The sequence below is a fragment of the Salmo trutta genome, chromosome 28, assembly GCF_901001165.1.
Source record: "Salmo trutta chromosome 28, fSalTru1.1, whole genome shotgun sequence".
NCBI lineage: Eukaryota > Metazoa > Chordata > Actinopteri > Salmoniformes > Salmonidae > Salmo > Salmo trutta.
The window spans coordinates 31,843,984-31,858,209 of record NC_042984.1 but is presented as its reverse complement, the minus strand read 5'-3'; the positions used below and the strand labels follow the sequence as shown (position 1 = coordinate 31,858,209).

Here is a 14,226-nt window from a genome sequence, read left to right as displayed (position 1 = left end):
AACGTGCTATTCATGACAATGTTAAAATGTACCAAGTTACACTTCTCAAAAGGCACCGAATTGATGGAATGACCCATTTGTCAACATTTTGTCAACTCAAGAGAGAAAGGGCAGGAGGAGCAGGAAGTAAATACAAGGGAAACATGAATTTATGTAACTGTAGCATCCAAGTATCTTGTGTAGCACATTTTCATCACTTTCTACAAAGAACAAAATGGAGGTAAATGAAGAAAAAAAGGTTCACTTGACATTTTAATAAACATTGAGACAATTATATCGGACTGCAGTACACGGAAGTGTCACACAAAAAGCCTATGCATTTGATCACATATGATATATACAGTATATATGTATATACATACTGTGTTTCTCTTGGAGGAATACTTTCCCTCTCTCCATTTTCTCTCATTCATGAGTCCCATTGTTGAAGGGTAAAGGGATGATTGAAATGACATACAGTATTTACAGTAAGCACAATAACACAGACATACAATATACTGTATATGCTAATCATTCTTCTTCAATGAAATGCTGTCTGGAACATTGCAACTCAATTGAGTAAGTGTATTCAAAGACACAAGAGCACTTTAGGGTCCCGTTTCATAATCATCATCATTACAGTATATATTTGTTAAATACTGATTTACAATGTTGAATGGATACGATTTCAATTCTGTAATTGTAGGTATACTAACGGGATAGCGAGAGGACAAAACACACTTGTACACAATCACAAATGTAAGTAACACAGTTCATTTGATTATTTTGTCTGTTCATTCCTTGCTTATCCTGCATTATCTACCATCCTCTCTTTCCCTCACTCTTTTTATGATTCAATTAAGGGGGAGCTTAGACCTAGCAGTCCAACCATTTTCTGTACCTGATGCTACCGTACCACATTGTCCAGCAATGTGCAAAAACTGCTTACCCTCTCCCATCCTATGACGAGGCACCTTGGAATCATCGTGTGTCCCCATCCAATGCCCATGACTGGATTTGACCTGTGTTTTGAGGGGTCAAGAGTGTTTTAAGAGAATGGCTGCATTACGATTCTCTACCCCACTGGACACAGATGTCAAACGTCTTCCACGTTGGTTCAAACCTAATTTCATCAAAATGCAGTGGAAACAACATTGATTCAACCAGTGTGTTCCCAGTGGGTACCCTTCTCCAGCAATGTTCACTCCTCCTCGATTAAAGGCCTTGGATTGGTGCAAGCATGGCTGGAGGAGTTTCCACCATAGTCCTCACACCAGTTGATTCCTTTTAAAGCTATTAGGGGAGAGTGTACGATTGCACACGTCGGTGGAAGGGTAGAGAATCAGAATGTAGCCAATCTGTAATCGACTCTAGCCCAGTGGTCATTTAGTGAACAGGATAACAGGCCACTTTCTTTTTGAAAGAGACAGGCCAACTTAATCTAACCCTTAACTGAAGTCAAGTCCTAGTATTTTTGTTCACCAGCCAAATTCACCTGGTACATGAGACTTCTTAAGCCCTAAATCCACAGCATTTCACTTAATTTACAGTACCTTCAGAAAGTATTCACACCCCTTGACTTTTCCCACATTATGTTGTGATACAGCCTGCATTTAAAATGGTTTTAATTGAGATTTAATTTAGTTACTGGCCTACACACAATACCCCATGATGTCAAAGTGGAATTATGTTTTTCAAAAGCTGAAATGTCTTGAGCCAATATGTATTCAACCTCGTTGTTATGAAAAGGCTAAATAAGTTCAGGAGTAAAAATGTGCTTAAGTCATATAATAATTTGCATGGACTCATTGTGTGCAATAGTAGTGTTTGACATGATTTTTGAATGACTACCTCATCTCTGTACCCCACACATACAGTTATCTGTAAGGTCCCTCAGTCAAGCAGTGAATTTCAAACAAAGCCCAGGGAGGTTTTCCCAATTCATCGCAAAGAAGGACACCTATTGGTATATGGGACATTTTTTTGAAAGCAGACAATGAATATCCCTTTGCGCATGGTGAAGTTATTAATTATACTTTGGATGGTGTATCAATATACCCAGTCACTACACAAATATAGGCGTCCTTCCTAACTCAGTTGCTGGAGCGGAAGGAAACCGCTCAGGGATTTCATCATGAGGCCAATGGTGACTTTAAAACCATTAGAGTTTAATGGCTGTGATAATAGAAAACGGAGGATGGATCAATTACATTGTGCTTACTACACAATAATAATCTAAGTGAAGAGAAGGAAGCCTGTACAGAAGAAAATTATTCCAAAACATGCATCCCATTTGCAACAAGGCACTAAAGTAATACTGCAAAAAAAATGTGACAATTACGTTTTTGTCCTGAATACAAAGTGATATATTTGGGGCAAATCCAATACAACACATTACTGAGTACCACTCTCCATATTTTCAAGCATAGTGGAGGCTGCATCATGTTGTGGGTATGCTTGTAATTGTTAAGGACTGGGGAATTTTGCCAGTATAAAAAAACTAACAAAAAACAGAATGGAGCTAAGCACAGGAAAACCTGGATCAGTCTGCTTTCCACCAGACACTGGGAGATGAATTCACCTTTCAGGAGGACAATAACCTAAAACACAAGGCCAAATATACACTGGAGTTTATTACCAAGAAGACAGTGAATTTGGCCGAGTTAGAGTTTTGACTTAGATCTGCTTGAAAATCTATGGCAAGACCTGAAAATTGATGTCTAACAATGATATGGGCAAATGTTGCACAATCCAAGTGTGGAAAGCTCTTAGAGACCTACCCAGAAAGACTCACAATCGCTGCCAAAGGTGAGTCTACAAAGTGTTGACTCAGGGGTGTGAATACTAATGTAAATTAGATATCTGTATTTCATTTTCAATAAATTTGCAAACAATTCTAAAAACATGTTTTCACTCTGTCATTGTGGGGTATTGTGTGGGGTATTGTGTGTAGAATGGGTGAGAAAAAAATTATCTATTGACTTCATTTTGAATTCAGGCTGTAACACAAAATGTGGAATAAGTCAAGGGGTATGAATACTTTCTGAAGGCACTGTAGCTTATAATGTGGTACATTAGGCGCATATTTCGACCACAGTGGTCGAAACACCTGCCAACAGGTACAGTAAACGAAACACAAACCCATTTGACCTTTCAGTAATGTTCAAAAAGAAAAATGGGTTTTTCAGAAATAAAAAAAGAGGAAACAGGGACCCTGAGGACTTGGTACCATGGATTTTCTAACAGGACAGTCCTGACGAACGCTAACACACGTGCGCTGTCACACATAGACGCATGCACTCACACACGCACACACTCAGAAAAACACAGAGATAGCGAGAACAAAACAACTGTAGACACCACAACAATACCAGTAAGGGATTAACAGGAGATACATACATAACATTGGCCCAGCGTCACCATTTTTTCATGATCACAGAGTTAAGAAAGTGGCGAAGTACTAAACACAAAAGTTGTTACACTGGAAGATTTTTGTTCTCATCAAACCATTGAATGTTAAAGCAAGTTACATAGATTTCAAATACAAATTTAAGGGTGCAATGCAAATACTATGAGAAATAATTTCAAAGGTCTCCCGAGTGGCTACACTAAAGACCCGGGTTCGATCCCAGGCTGTGTCGCAGCCGGCCGCGACCGGGAGACCCATGAGGCGGCGCACAACTGGCCCAGCGTTATCCGGGTTAGGGGAGGGCTTGGCTGGCCCGGGATGTTCTTGTCCCATTGCACTCTAGCGACTCCTTGTGGTGGGCCGGGCACATGCACGCTGACTTCGGTTGCCAGTTGTATGAGGTTTCCTCCGACACATTGGTGTGGCTGGCTTCCGGGTTAAGCGAGCAGTGTGTCAAGAAGCAGTGCGGCTTGGCAGGGTCGTGTTTCGGAGGACGCATGGCTCTCAACCTTTGCCTCTCCCGAGTCCGTATGGTAGTTGCAGCGATGGGACAAGACTAACTACCAATTGGATATCACGAAATTGGGGAGAAAAAGGGGTAAAAAGTAAAAAATATTTTATTTGAATTTTGAATTTCAAAAAATTCAGCTGTGCTTGATTAAGACTTTTTGAACCAATAGAAACATCTCAAAAGTGCAAACCCCTTTTATCATCTCGCACTCAAGGCGGGAAAGATTTAAAATAGCATTTGAACCCAGGTGTGGTATAATGTGATTTCTCCTCTGACAACATACGATCACTTCTCTCTGCAATATAAGCCTACACCTACACAAGATGGCGTCTGAGTCAGTCAAACACTTGTTGTCGTCGACAGCCACCGTACCCCAATGTCATTCCCTTATTAGTGTGAGCATTCTTATCTGGTCTACCCCTATTGTCACATTTCTAACTACCTGCATTTCTTGGAAGTGGCGCAAATATAATTCTGTGGATTTCTTATCACTTCTGCCAGATAGGGGAGTAGAGGAGGAAAATTCACAATACTGTGTGGACTAATTGGCATGATGCCGGTGGTTTGTTCCGACGTATAATGGCACTATCTTTTTCATCCACGCCCAGTCCTTTCAGTTCAGTGGCAGGTGGATGTGTCTTGAAAAAAAGCTGTCGGAAAACACAAACGCTACTTTCCACTTTGAGTTTTCAGCGGAAGGAAACGAGAATCGAAGCATGTATTAAACAAAATACTTCATCATCGCTTGTCACAATGTGGCGACTTCTAAACCTGTTGGCACTTGGAACATTGAGACGAGACCGTTCCAAATGTAATTTTTTTCCTCGACAAAATGACCATAACTTGTCCAGTGGTAAACGTTGACTAGTCTCCCTTTACGTTTGATTGTCTTGAAAGTCATTCTACACTCTTGTATAAAAAGACCAAAATCAGGTGATTGACACTCCTCTTCTGTAAGGTCTCTCTTTCTCCAAAGGGCATATGTGGCCGGTCCCAATCCTCTTCCACTCTTCTGATCCCCTTTCCCTCTTTCTTCCTCTCCTTGGGGCAGTTCTAAACGATGGAGTCCCAGTCGAAGTCGTCCTGGATGTCTTCGGTAGGCAGCCTCCTCATCTGGTAGTGCCCAGGTGGCATCATGTGCTGCTGGTTCATCTGGCCATGGTGCCCTGAAGATGGAGGTAAAGGTGTAAGGCAGCTGTACACGCACGCACACATACGCAGACACAAACAGTACTAGTATTTTAGCAGGATCCCCATTAGCTATTGCCAAGACTCTTCCTGGGGTCCAAACAGACATCAAACAAAACATTGTGCATTATACAAATGTATATTGTACCATTATTACGTTACAATACTACATGACATTACTAAGAATAATGTGTGTACACACACACACACACAGTCCAATATGAGAGGGGGCTGAGTAGTTAGCAGTAGTACCTGTCATCGTGGAGCCTGCGGTGCTCATGGGGGTCATGTGGGGGTAACCCGGGGGTCCCATCATTGAAGACATGTTCTGTCTGGAGTCCATATACGGATTACCTACAGGAGATGAAGACAGCCAACAGGAAGCAACAGTCATTCAGTTACCTACACTAACTCTTTTGACTCATCGCACACTGATGCTCCTGTTTATTCTCTGTCCTGTTACATACAGTATAGTGCCTTAGGAAGGTATTCAGATCCCTTGACTTTTTCCACATTTTGTTACATTACAGCCTTATTCTAAAATCGATTCAATAAATTAAAAAATCCTCAGCAATCTACACACAATACCCCCTAATGACAAAGTGAAAACAGGTTTTTAGAAATATTTACATAAGTATTTAGACCCTTGCTTTGAGACTCGAAATAGAGCTCAGGTGCACCCTGTTTCCAATGATCATCCTTGAGATGTTTCTACAACTTGATTCGAGTCCACCTGTGGTAAATTCAATTGATTGGGCATGATTTGGAAAGGCACACACCTGTCTAAATAAGGTCCCACAGTTGACAGTGCATGTCAGAGTAAAAACCAAGCAATGAGGTTGAAAGAATTGTGCTTAGAGCTCCGAGACAGGATTGTGACGAGGCACAGATCTGGGGAAGGGTACAAAAAAAAGTTCTGCAGCATTGAAGGTTCCTTAAGAACACAGTCACCTCCATCATTCTTAAATGGAAGATGTTTGGAACCACCAAGACTCTTCCCAGATCTTGCCAAACTGAGCAATCAGGGGAGAAGGGCCTTGGTTAGGGAGGTGACCAAGAACCTGATGGTCACTCTGACAGAGCTCTGGAGTTCCTCTGTGGAGATGGGAAAACCTTCCAGAAGGACAACCATCTCTGCAGCACTCCACCAAATCAGGCTTTTATGGCAGAGTGGCCAGACGGAAGCCACTCCTCGGTAAAAGGCACATGACGGCCCACTTGGGAGTTTGCTAAAAGGCACCTAAAAGGACTCTCAGACCATTAGAAACAAGATTCTCCTCTGATGAAACCAAGATTGAACTATTTGGCCTGAATGCCAAGCGTCACATCTGGAGGAAACTTGGCACCATCCCTACGGTGAAGCATGGTGGTGGCAGCATCATGCTGTTGGGATATTGTTCAGTGGCAGGGGACTGGGAGATTAGTCAGGATTGAGGCAAAGATGAACGGAGCAAAGGTAGCCTAGTGGTTAGAGCGTTGGACTAGTAACCGAAAGGTTGCAAGATTGAATCCCCGAGCTGACAAGGTAAAAGTATGTCGTTCTGCCCCTGAACAAGGCAGTTACCCCACTGTTCCTAGGCCGCCATTGAAAATAAGAATTTGTTCTTAACTGACTTGGCTAGTTAAATAAAAGGTAAAATAAATACAATTTTAAAAAAGGCTGAGAGATCCTTGATGAAAACCTGCTCCAGAGGGCTCAGGACCTCAGACTGGGGCCAAGATTCACCTTCCTACAGGACAACGACCCTAAGCACACAGCCAAGACAACGCAGGAGTGGCTTCGGGACAAGTCTCTGAATGTCCTTGAGTGGCCCAGCCAGAGCCTGGAATTGAACCCGATCAAACATCTCTGGAGAGACGTGAAAATAGCTGTGCAGCAACGCTCCCCATCCAACCTGAAAGAGCTTGAGAGGATCTGCAGAGAAGAATGGGAGAAACTCCTCAAATACAGGTGTGCCAAGCTTGTAATGTCATACCCAGGAAGAATCTATGCTGTAATTGCTGCCAAAGGTGCTTTAATAAAGTACTGAGTAAAGGGTCAGAATACTTATGTAAATGTGATATCAGTTTTACATTTTATTATAAATTTGCAAAAATGTCCCAAAACTTGTTTTTGCTCTGTCATTATGGGGTATTGTGAGTAGATTGGCGAGGGGGAAAAAACGATGTAAACAATTTTAGAATAAGGCTGTAACGTAACAAAATGTATTCCTTGTGTTATTATATTTTTCTTTTATTTCTCTTTTTTTCTCTGCATTGTTGGAAGGGTCAGTAAGTTAACATTTCACTGTTAGTTGACACCTGTTGTTTACAAAGCATGTGGCAAATAACATTTGATTTGAACTCCAGCCTACCTGATTAGATCAGTAAAGGAAGTTTCACTTTAAATCAATCAAACCCTTTCAGATCTATATGGGAGGCACGGTAGAGACTGCGCTTAGGCACAGACCTAGGATCAGGTTTCCATCCGTCCTCGAAGCCTAAGCATAACCATTGTTAACAACTGACTTTAGATCAGTCTCTGGAGGGGCAACTCCATCCTACTGGCCACTGACCTGTGTTGATGTGCTGACTGGGCTTGCTGGTGTGCATGGGACCGTGACAGGCAGGCGGGGGTGGCTGTGGTTGCAATGGCCCTTGTGGTGGGATGACCCCGGTGCGGATGAAGAACTGGTTGATGGAGGAGCACAGGTCAGCTATCTGGGCTGGGTCCAGGGACCAGTTGTTCAGCTCCGCCTGCCTCATGCTTTCCTTTAGTCCTGTCAGACACACAGATGGGGTCATTTTAGTTTCTTGTTCTAGTCTTCTTTTCCCTCACCTGCACTGGTCTGAAAACTGGTGTTGCAAAATTATGGTAACTTTCGAAGAAGATTTCAAGAAACAGGAGGGAATAAGCAGGAAATTCAAGCATACTCCAGCTGGAATTTCTGGAAAACCTGGGAATTTTGGGAAAGTTAACAGAATTTTGCAACCCTACTGAAAACACAAGATGGATGAAAGCAGTATGTTAATTAGGGAAGGAGGAGGATTGGGTTCCACCATTGCTGCTCGACTGTGAAGGAGGTCAAGTGCTGTGGGGGCGAGTTGCATCTAAACATTCGACACTGTCATCAATCATAAGTAGATGTGCAGCTTTGTGCAATGACCCTGATAAGAGTGCTCCACAGCCAGGGATAATTAGATTATTCACACTGAGGCAGTGGCCAAGCAGACCAGAGACTAGGGCTGCAGTTACCGCTGCGACCCTGTTCCCTACGTTGTCCACTACTTTTGACTAAGCGCCTCTGCTCAAAAAGTAGTGCACTTCATTGGTAATAGGGTGCCATTTCATACGCATCCTAGGATGGGCCTTTTCTACCTCAGAAACTATCGTTGACATTGGGCTACATCCATTAAACAGATGCTCTGTATCCAAAGTGACTTACAACCAACACATAGGGTCTAACATATTGTGATGTCACTTTTCCATACACTGAGTACACAAAAAACATTAAGAACACCTTCCTAATATTCAATTGTGCACCCCCCACAGGAATGCTGGCCCATGTTGACTCCAATGCTTCCCACAGTTGTTGTCAATTTGGCTGGATGTCCTTTGCGCCTGGCACCTACTACCATACCCTGTTCAAAGGTACGTACATCTGTTGTCTTGCACATTCACCCTCTGAATGGCACACATACATAATCCATGTGTCTATTGTCTCAAAGTTTAAAAATCATTCTTTAACCTGTCTCCTCCCCTTCGTCTACACTGATTGAAGTGGATTTAACAGGTGACATTAAGGGGTCATAGCTGTCACCTGGATTCACCTGGTCATTCTATGTCATGAAAGAGTTTTGAGCCGACTACTAGAGGGTTGTTAGTGACAAATCCAAGAAAGATAACCTCACCTGCTGTTGTGCAAGGAACAACACTGTATTGTGGCTCCCACTGCTCCAGCCTCTCCAACCTAACGTGTAATCAGGGGTTTGGTCCGTCTTAACAAAGTGTTCCTTCTTCTTACCTTGGAATGGAGAGAGGTCCACGTCAGCCCAGTTGTAGCTGCCGGCGATGCGACAGCTCTCCTTCAGCCAGTCCAAGTTGGGGTACCAGTCGGCTGACAGACCTGCACAGACACACACGTTTTCCCCTTAGATTTCTTCCTGGTGTAGCACCAGGGCCCCAAAACCAGTTAGGCATCTAATAATTCTATTGAAACAAACCTAAAACCAATTGTTTTAGTTAGGGGGAGTGGGAAATAGAGCGAGGCAGGGTCAGTGCTAGGCAGGGAGGCACAACTAAGTAACAGTAGGCGAAATGTTAGTCTCGTTAGCCCGGGAACACGGTTAGGGAAACGTTGACACAAGAGCACGGTGCTGCAATCAACAGTGACAGCCAAGGACCAACAGAAGTCATGTTGTTTGAGTAAGATGCAGTGACTCTTTTGACCACAAGATGTCATTTTTTTCACAGAGTAAATTCAAGTCACAGACGTTAGTGAAGAGGAATGATTTTCTGCCTTAAACCACAAACGGCAACACATTTGAAGCTGTGGATCAAAGACAGGGGATTGCTTTCATTCATCCCAGGCGCTGTGGAGAGGGAAGTAACCCAGATAATGCAGCGTCTGTTTGTATAGGGCTTTTCTCTGAGCCTAGAGCCCAGTGCAGAGACACAGGAAAAACAAAGACGAGCCCAGGCAAATGAGAGACCTCGGCGAGGTTCAGAAATGCCTGTCTCTATGAGTTTAAGTCTGCTTCACACGGTGTAACACGCTTTGAGGAGTAGCGGGAAAACAAACTCCATAGCTAATATAATGCAATCCACGAGTCCTTGCTGAGCATGTAGGGAGTAGTATTTATGGATAGCAGCTGAACCCGAGTCCTGCCTTAAGCTTCAGACACACCACCACAACGAATGGCTAAAAGCAGCGGGTGGCCGTCCTATCGTTTGTTGTCGCCGCAGTGTGTTTTAGCGACCGCCTGCTGGGTGTCGCCGAGCGGTTGCTGTTTGTGCCGATTCAGCATGTGGAATCGTCGGGAAATTAACAGAAAATGACGGACGATATTCTAGTCAGAGGCACTCGGCCGTCCATTGTTTAGGTGCGTTTTGTCTCAGACAGCGATAGAATTCTGCGGCAGCCCGCAAGGTGTGCTGCAGTATGACGCGCCTTTTGAAGGAGGAACCACTGTATAGACAGGTGTGTGCCTTTCCAAATCATGTCCAATCAATTGAATGTACCACAGGTGGACTCCAATCAAGTTGGAGAAACATCTCAAGGATGATCAATGGTAGTGCGTCTTACCAGTGCTGGTGCAGGGCATCTGTGCTGGCTGGCCAGTATGGCTCTGGAGGTGCTGTGACTGCTGCTGCCCACTGTTGGGGTGCTGGCGGTGTTGAGGGTGCTGTGTGTGCTGAGATGAGTGCTGCCTGTGCTGAGTGTGTTGATGAGGTTGGTGTTGGTTGTGTGTGGCGTGGGGAGAGAGGTGCTGCGAGTGGGGCGGGTGGTGGTTATGGCGGTGACCGTGGTTGTGTGTGTGTTGGTGGTTGTGGGTGTTGATGCCCCTGCTGCTGCCCCGGCCAGGGGAGTGCTGGTAGGAGCACAACGTCCGTGGCTGCTGGCTCGATTCGCTGGGCATACCCATGAGACCTGCAGGGCCAACCACAATCACAGACAAACAGAAAAGGTTACAAGCACTACACCTATGCCACTACAGTCCAGCAATTGATACAGAGATGTTCTCATTAAAAAAAGAATCACGCAAACTGGAGTGATTTCATTCTGATGGGTTTGATGCGCGTGTTATTTACCACATCAGGAATCCTCACTGAAGCTCTGATGGTGCATTTCAATAGTCTAAAGTGGCTTCCTTTACTCTCCTTGTGTCATTCACCTTCATTTGCACTGGCAGGCTTTCATCAGTCTTTCACAACACAGATGAAGGAAAGGAGACGGGAGAGGAGAAGCCACTTTAGTCTATTGAGATGCACCCTGACTGAGTCAGTCCATGTGGTTTAGACACGCTGTGGTTTTCTAGGGAGGGTGAGGAGCTTGGTTGCTTGGGTGACTCACAGCATTTCAGCCCCTCAAAGGCAATGACTACTGACGCCATTCCTTTGGTAGAAGCATTTTCTTTTTTATATATATTTTTTTATTTAACTAGGCAAGTCAGTTAAGAACAAATTCTTATTTACAATGATGGCCTACCCGGGCCAAACCCAGATGACGCTGGGCCAATTGCGCGCCACCCTATGGGACACCCAATCCCGGCCGGATGTGATACAGCCTGGATTCGAACCAGGGACTGTAGTGACGCCTCTTGCACTGAGATGCAGTGCTTTAGACCGCTGCGCCACTCGGCAGCCCCAAGCATGCAAGGCAGTGAGCTTCACTTTGCCTAGGCTGTGGGGGCCATAGAAATAGAATGGAACACATATTGTAGGATGGCATTTTCACAATGCAGGAGAGCACAGATTGGTGCAAAAAAATACCCGTAAACATCACTATAATACGGCAGCGTGATTTAATTTCTAACTTTTAAATATACATATAACAATGTACGTCATATGGAGGCGATTATTTAACTAGGCTAGAGTTCCCTGAACTGAGCAAGGCATAAATAGTCGCCTTCTTAAATGAAAGCACATTGAAGAATCTTTTAAAAATTGTACAGTATTTTATGCACAGATGTGGGGGTTTTTGCATGACGAAAACTTTGCCCATACTGTATGGTGGGAGTACAGCAAACTGCCAATTCATAAAAGAGGTGTTGGGACCTCATACACTGTGGGATTAAGTGCTATGGTTACAGTGCCACTCCAGCCATGGTACACCTGCTAAAAAGCAGCCATCATAGCCATTGACTTTCAATGCCCTAGGATTTGTCATTTATTCTCGTAGTGATGTATATGTTAGGTTTTTAGATTTCATTGTACACAATTCAGCTCGTTGCTCCTCCTTGTACAATATTTTTTGAACAATAAAAAGAAGCTGTCATTAAGGAATTGATTTGAGGCAACAGACCGACAGAGCGCGTCCATGTCTGGGGTTAGAGAAGGTGGATGGTATAACAAGCAGGAAAAGGCCCTGTTGACCCAATAGGAAGCTACAGGAAGCAATTAGCGAGAAGCTTCACAATCTAATTAGCAAGTATCAAAGCTAGTCACACAGCCGCTGCACTTTGCTACAATCAAGTGTGAATACAATGTTTTGTTTTTCTGAGAATTCCCCTTGATTGCCTGGCCCGTTTGACTAAGTGACGCAAAGATCTTAGATCTGTAGCACAATTGAATATTTGTTTATGTGGTGTTCAATAGAGGAATACAAAGACATAATTTTATTACTGGTTAACGTAATTAACCGTCCAAACTTTGGTGTAGGAGATCGCCATGATGGTGTGGTGTATGCTTTTAGCTAACCAGTAAAATAATCAGTAGAAAAAGCATGTTTCATTCCCACTTGTGTTCAGCTCTTCCTCTGTTTTCTCATCAACCGGGTATGACGGTAGCTTGCTTTCTTTCAAATACTTCAGCTGTGTTCGATTTAGCTAGCCTGCTGCAAACCGCACCGTGACTACAGGCAGGCTCAATCAAATTCCACAAAGTATTTTGATAGAAAACAAAACATTATTTGAACCCAGGTCTGCATCAGAGTGCTTCTGCCCATGACTCACCATGCTGGCTTAAGGACTGCTCAAAGACAGACTTGTAGAGGCTGCGGAAGGAGGCACTGAGGTCCTCGAAGTCGGAGAAGAGGAGCTGCTTGTCCCCCTCGGCCACGTTGTACTGGGGCTGGGGAGGAGGAGGAAGTGGAGGGGGAGGATGCAGCTTTAAACTCAGAGACTGGGAGGAGGGTTCTGAGTGACTACTGACCTACAGAGAGAGAGAAGGAAAGGGTATTTTCATTACTTTGGTTAAAAAGGCTGGATGGTAACTTGAGATATCCACACTGTGCCTATTTAAGGCATGGTAGTAAACATGTTTTCTATATCCCTGTCTTCTGCTGGTCATTCCCCCTTCTAACCCGGGAGCCCAGGCCGATTGTATCTATACTAAGCCAGCACCTCTTTCAGAGACCACCACAACCAACAACATTTTTTGCGTTACGAAAATTATCATTTTAGGATTCTGCCCTAATTACCTTCTCAACGCAATTTACTGAGGGAATAACACATAACACTACAGTAGTTTATACTATACAGTCATTCTACTTCTATAAAGTCCATCATATACAGTGCCTTCAGAAAGTATTCATACCCACTGATTTTTTCCACATTTTGTTGTATTATAGTCTGGATTAAATTGTTTTTATTTTTAATCACCCACATACAAACAATACCCCATAATGACAAAGTGAAAACATGTTTTTTGTAAATGTATTCAAAATGAAATACAGAAATATCTCATTTACATTATTCCCACCCTTGAGTCAATACTTTGTAGAAGCACCTTTAGCAGCGATTACAGCTGTGAGTCTTTCTGGGTAAGTCTCTAAGTGCTTTCCACACCTGTTGTGCAAAATTTGCCCATTATTCTTTTCAAGATTCTTCAAGCTCTGTCAAATTGGTTGTTGATCATTGCTAGACAACCATTTTCAGGTCTTGCCGTAGATTTTTGATTTAAGTCAAAACTGTAACTCAGCCACTTAGGAACATTCACTGTCTTCTTGGTAAGCAACTCCAGTGTAGATTTGGCCTTGTTTCTCAGGTTATTGACCTGCAGAAAGGTGAATTTATCTCCCAGTGTCTGGTGGAAACAGACTGAACCAGGTTTTCCTGTCAGATTTTACTTGTGCTTAGCTCTATTCCATAAATGTTTTATCCTGAAAAACTCCCCAGTCCTTAACGATTACAAGCATATCCATAACATGATGCTGCCTCCACTATGCTTGAAAATATGGAGAGTGGTACCCCAAACATAAAACTTTGTATTTAGCACATAAACTTAAGAGCTTTGCCACATTCTTTTCAGAATTACTTTGGTGCCTTGTTGCAAACAGGATGCATGTTTTGGAATATTCCTTCTTCTTTTCACTCTGTCAATTAAGTCAGTACTGTGGAGTATCTATAATGTTGTTAATCCATCCTCAATGTTCTCCTATCACAGCCAGTAAACTCTAACTGTTTTAAAGTCACCATTGGGCTCATGGTGAAATCCCTG

At 43.4% G+C, this 14,226-nt stretch overlaps 1 protein-coding gene across 3 annotated transcripts in view; it reads right to left on the bottom strand.

Moving 5' to 3' along the window:
• Nucleotides 1-3,989: 3,989 nt before the first annotated feature.
• The window catches only part of LOC115166021 (forkhead box protein J3), a 96,700-nt gene continuing 86,463 nt past the window's right edge, over nucleotides 3,990-14,226 (bottom strand). For all 3 annotated transcript variants that reach the window (XM_029719637.1, XM_029719636.1, XM_029719638.1), the window contains exons 8-13: nucleotides 12,741-12,939; nucleotides 10,373-10,717; nucleotides 9,092-9,193; nucleotides 7,643-7,846; nucleotides 5,340-5,441; nucleotides 3,990-5,065 (exon numbers count right to left, since the gene is read on the bottom strand). In XM_029719637.1, the coding sequence (XP_029575497.1) occupies nucleotides 4,953-5,065; nucleotides 5,340-5,441; nucleotides 7,643-7,846; nucleotides 9,092-9,193; nucleotides 10,373-10,717; nucleotides 12,741-12,939 (1,065 nt within the window). In that variant the 3' untranslated portion in view covers nucleotides 3,990-4,952. The remainder of the gene's footprint in view (nucleotides 5,066-5,339; nucleotides 5,442-7,642; nucleotides 7,847-9,091; nucleotides 9,194-10,372; nucleotides 10,718-12,740; nucleotides 12,940-14,226) is intronic.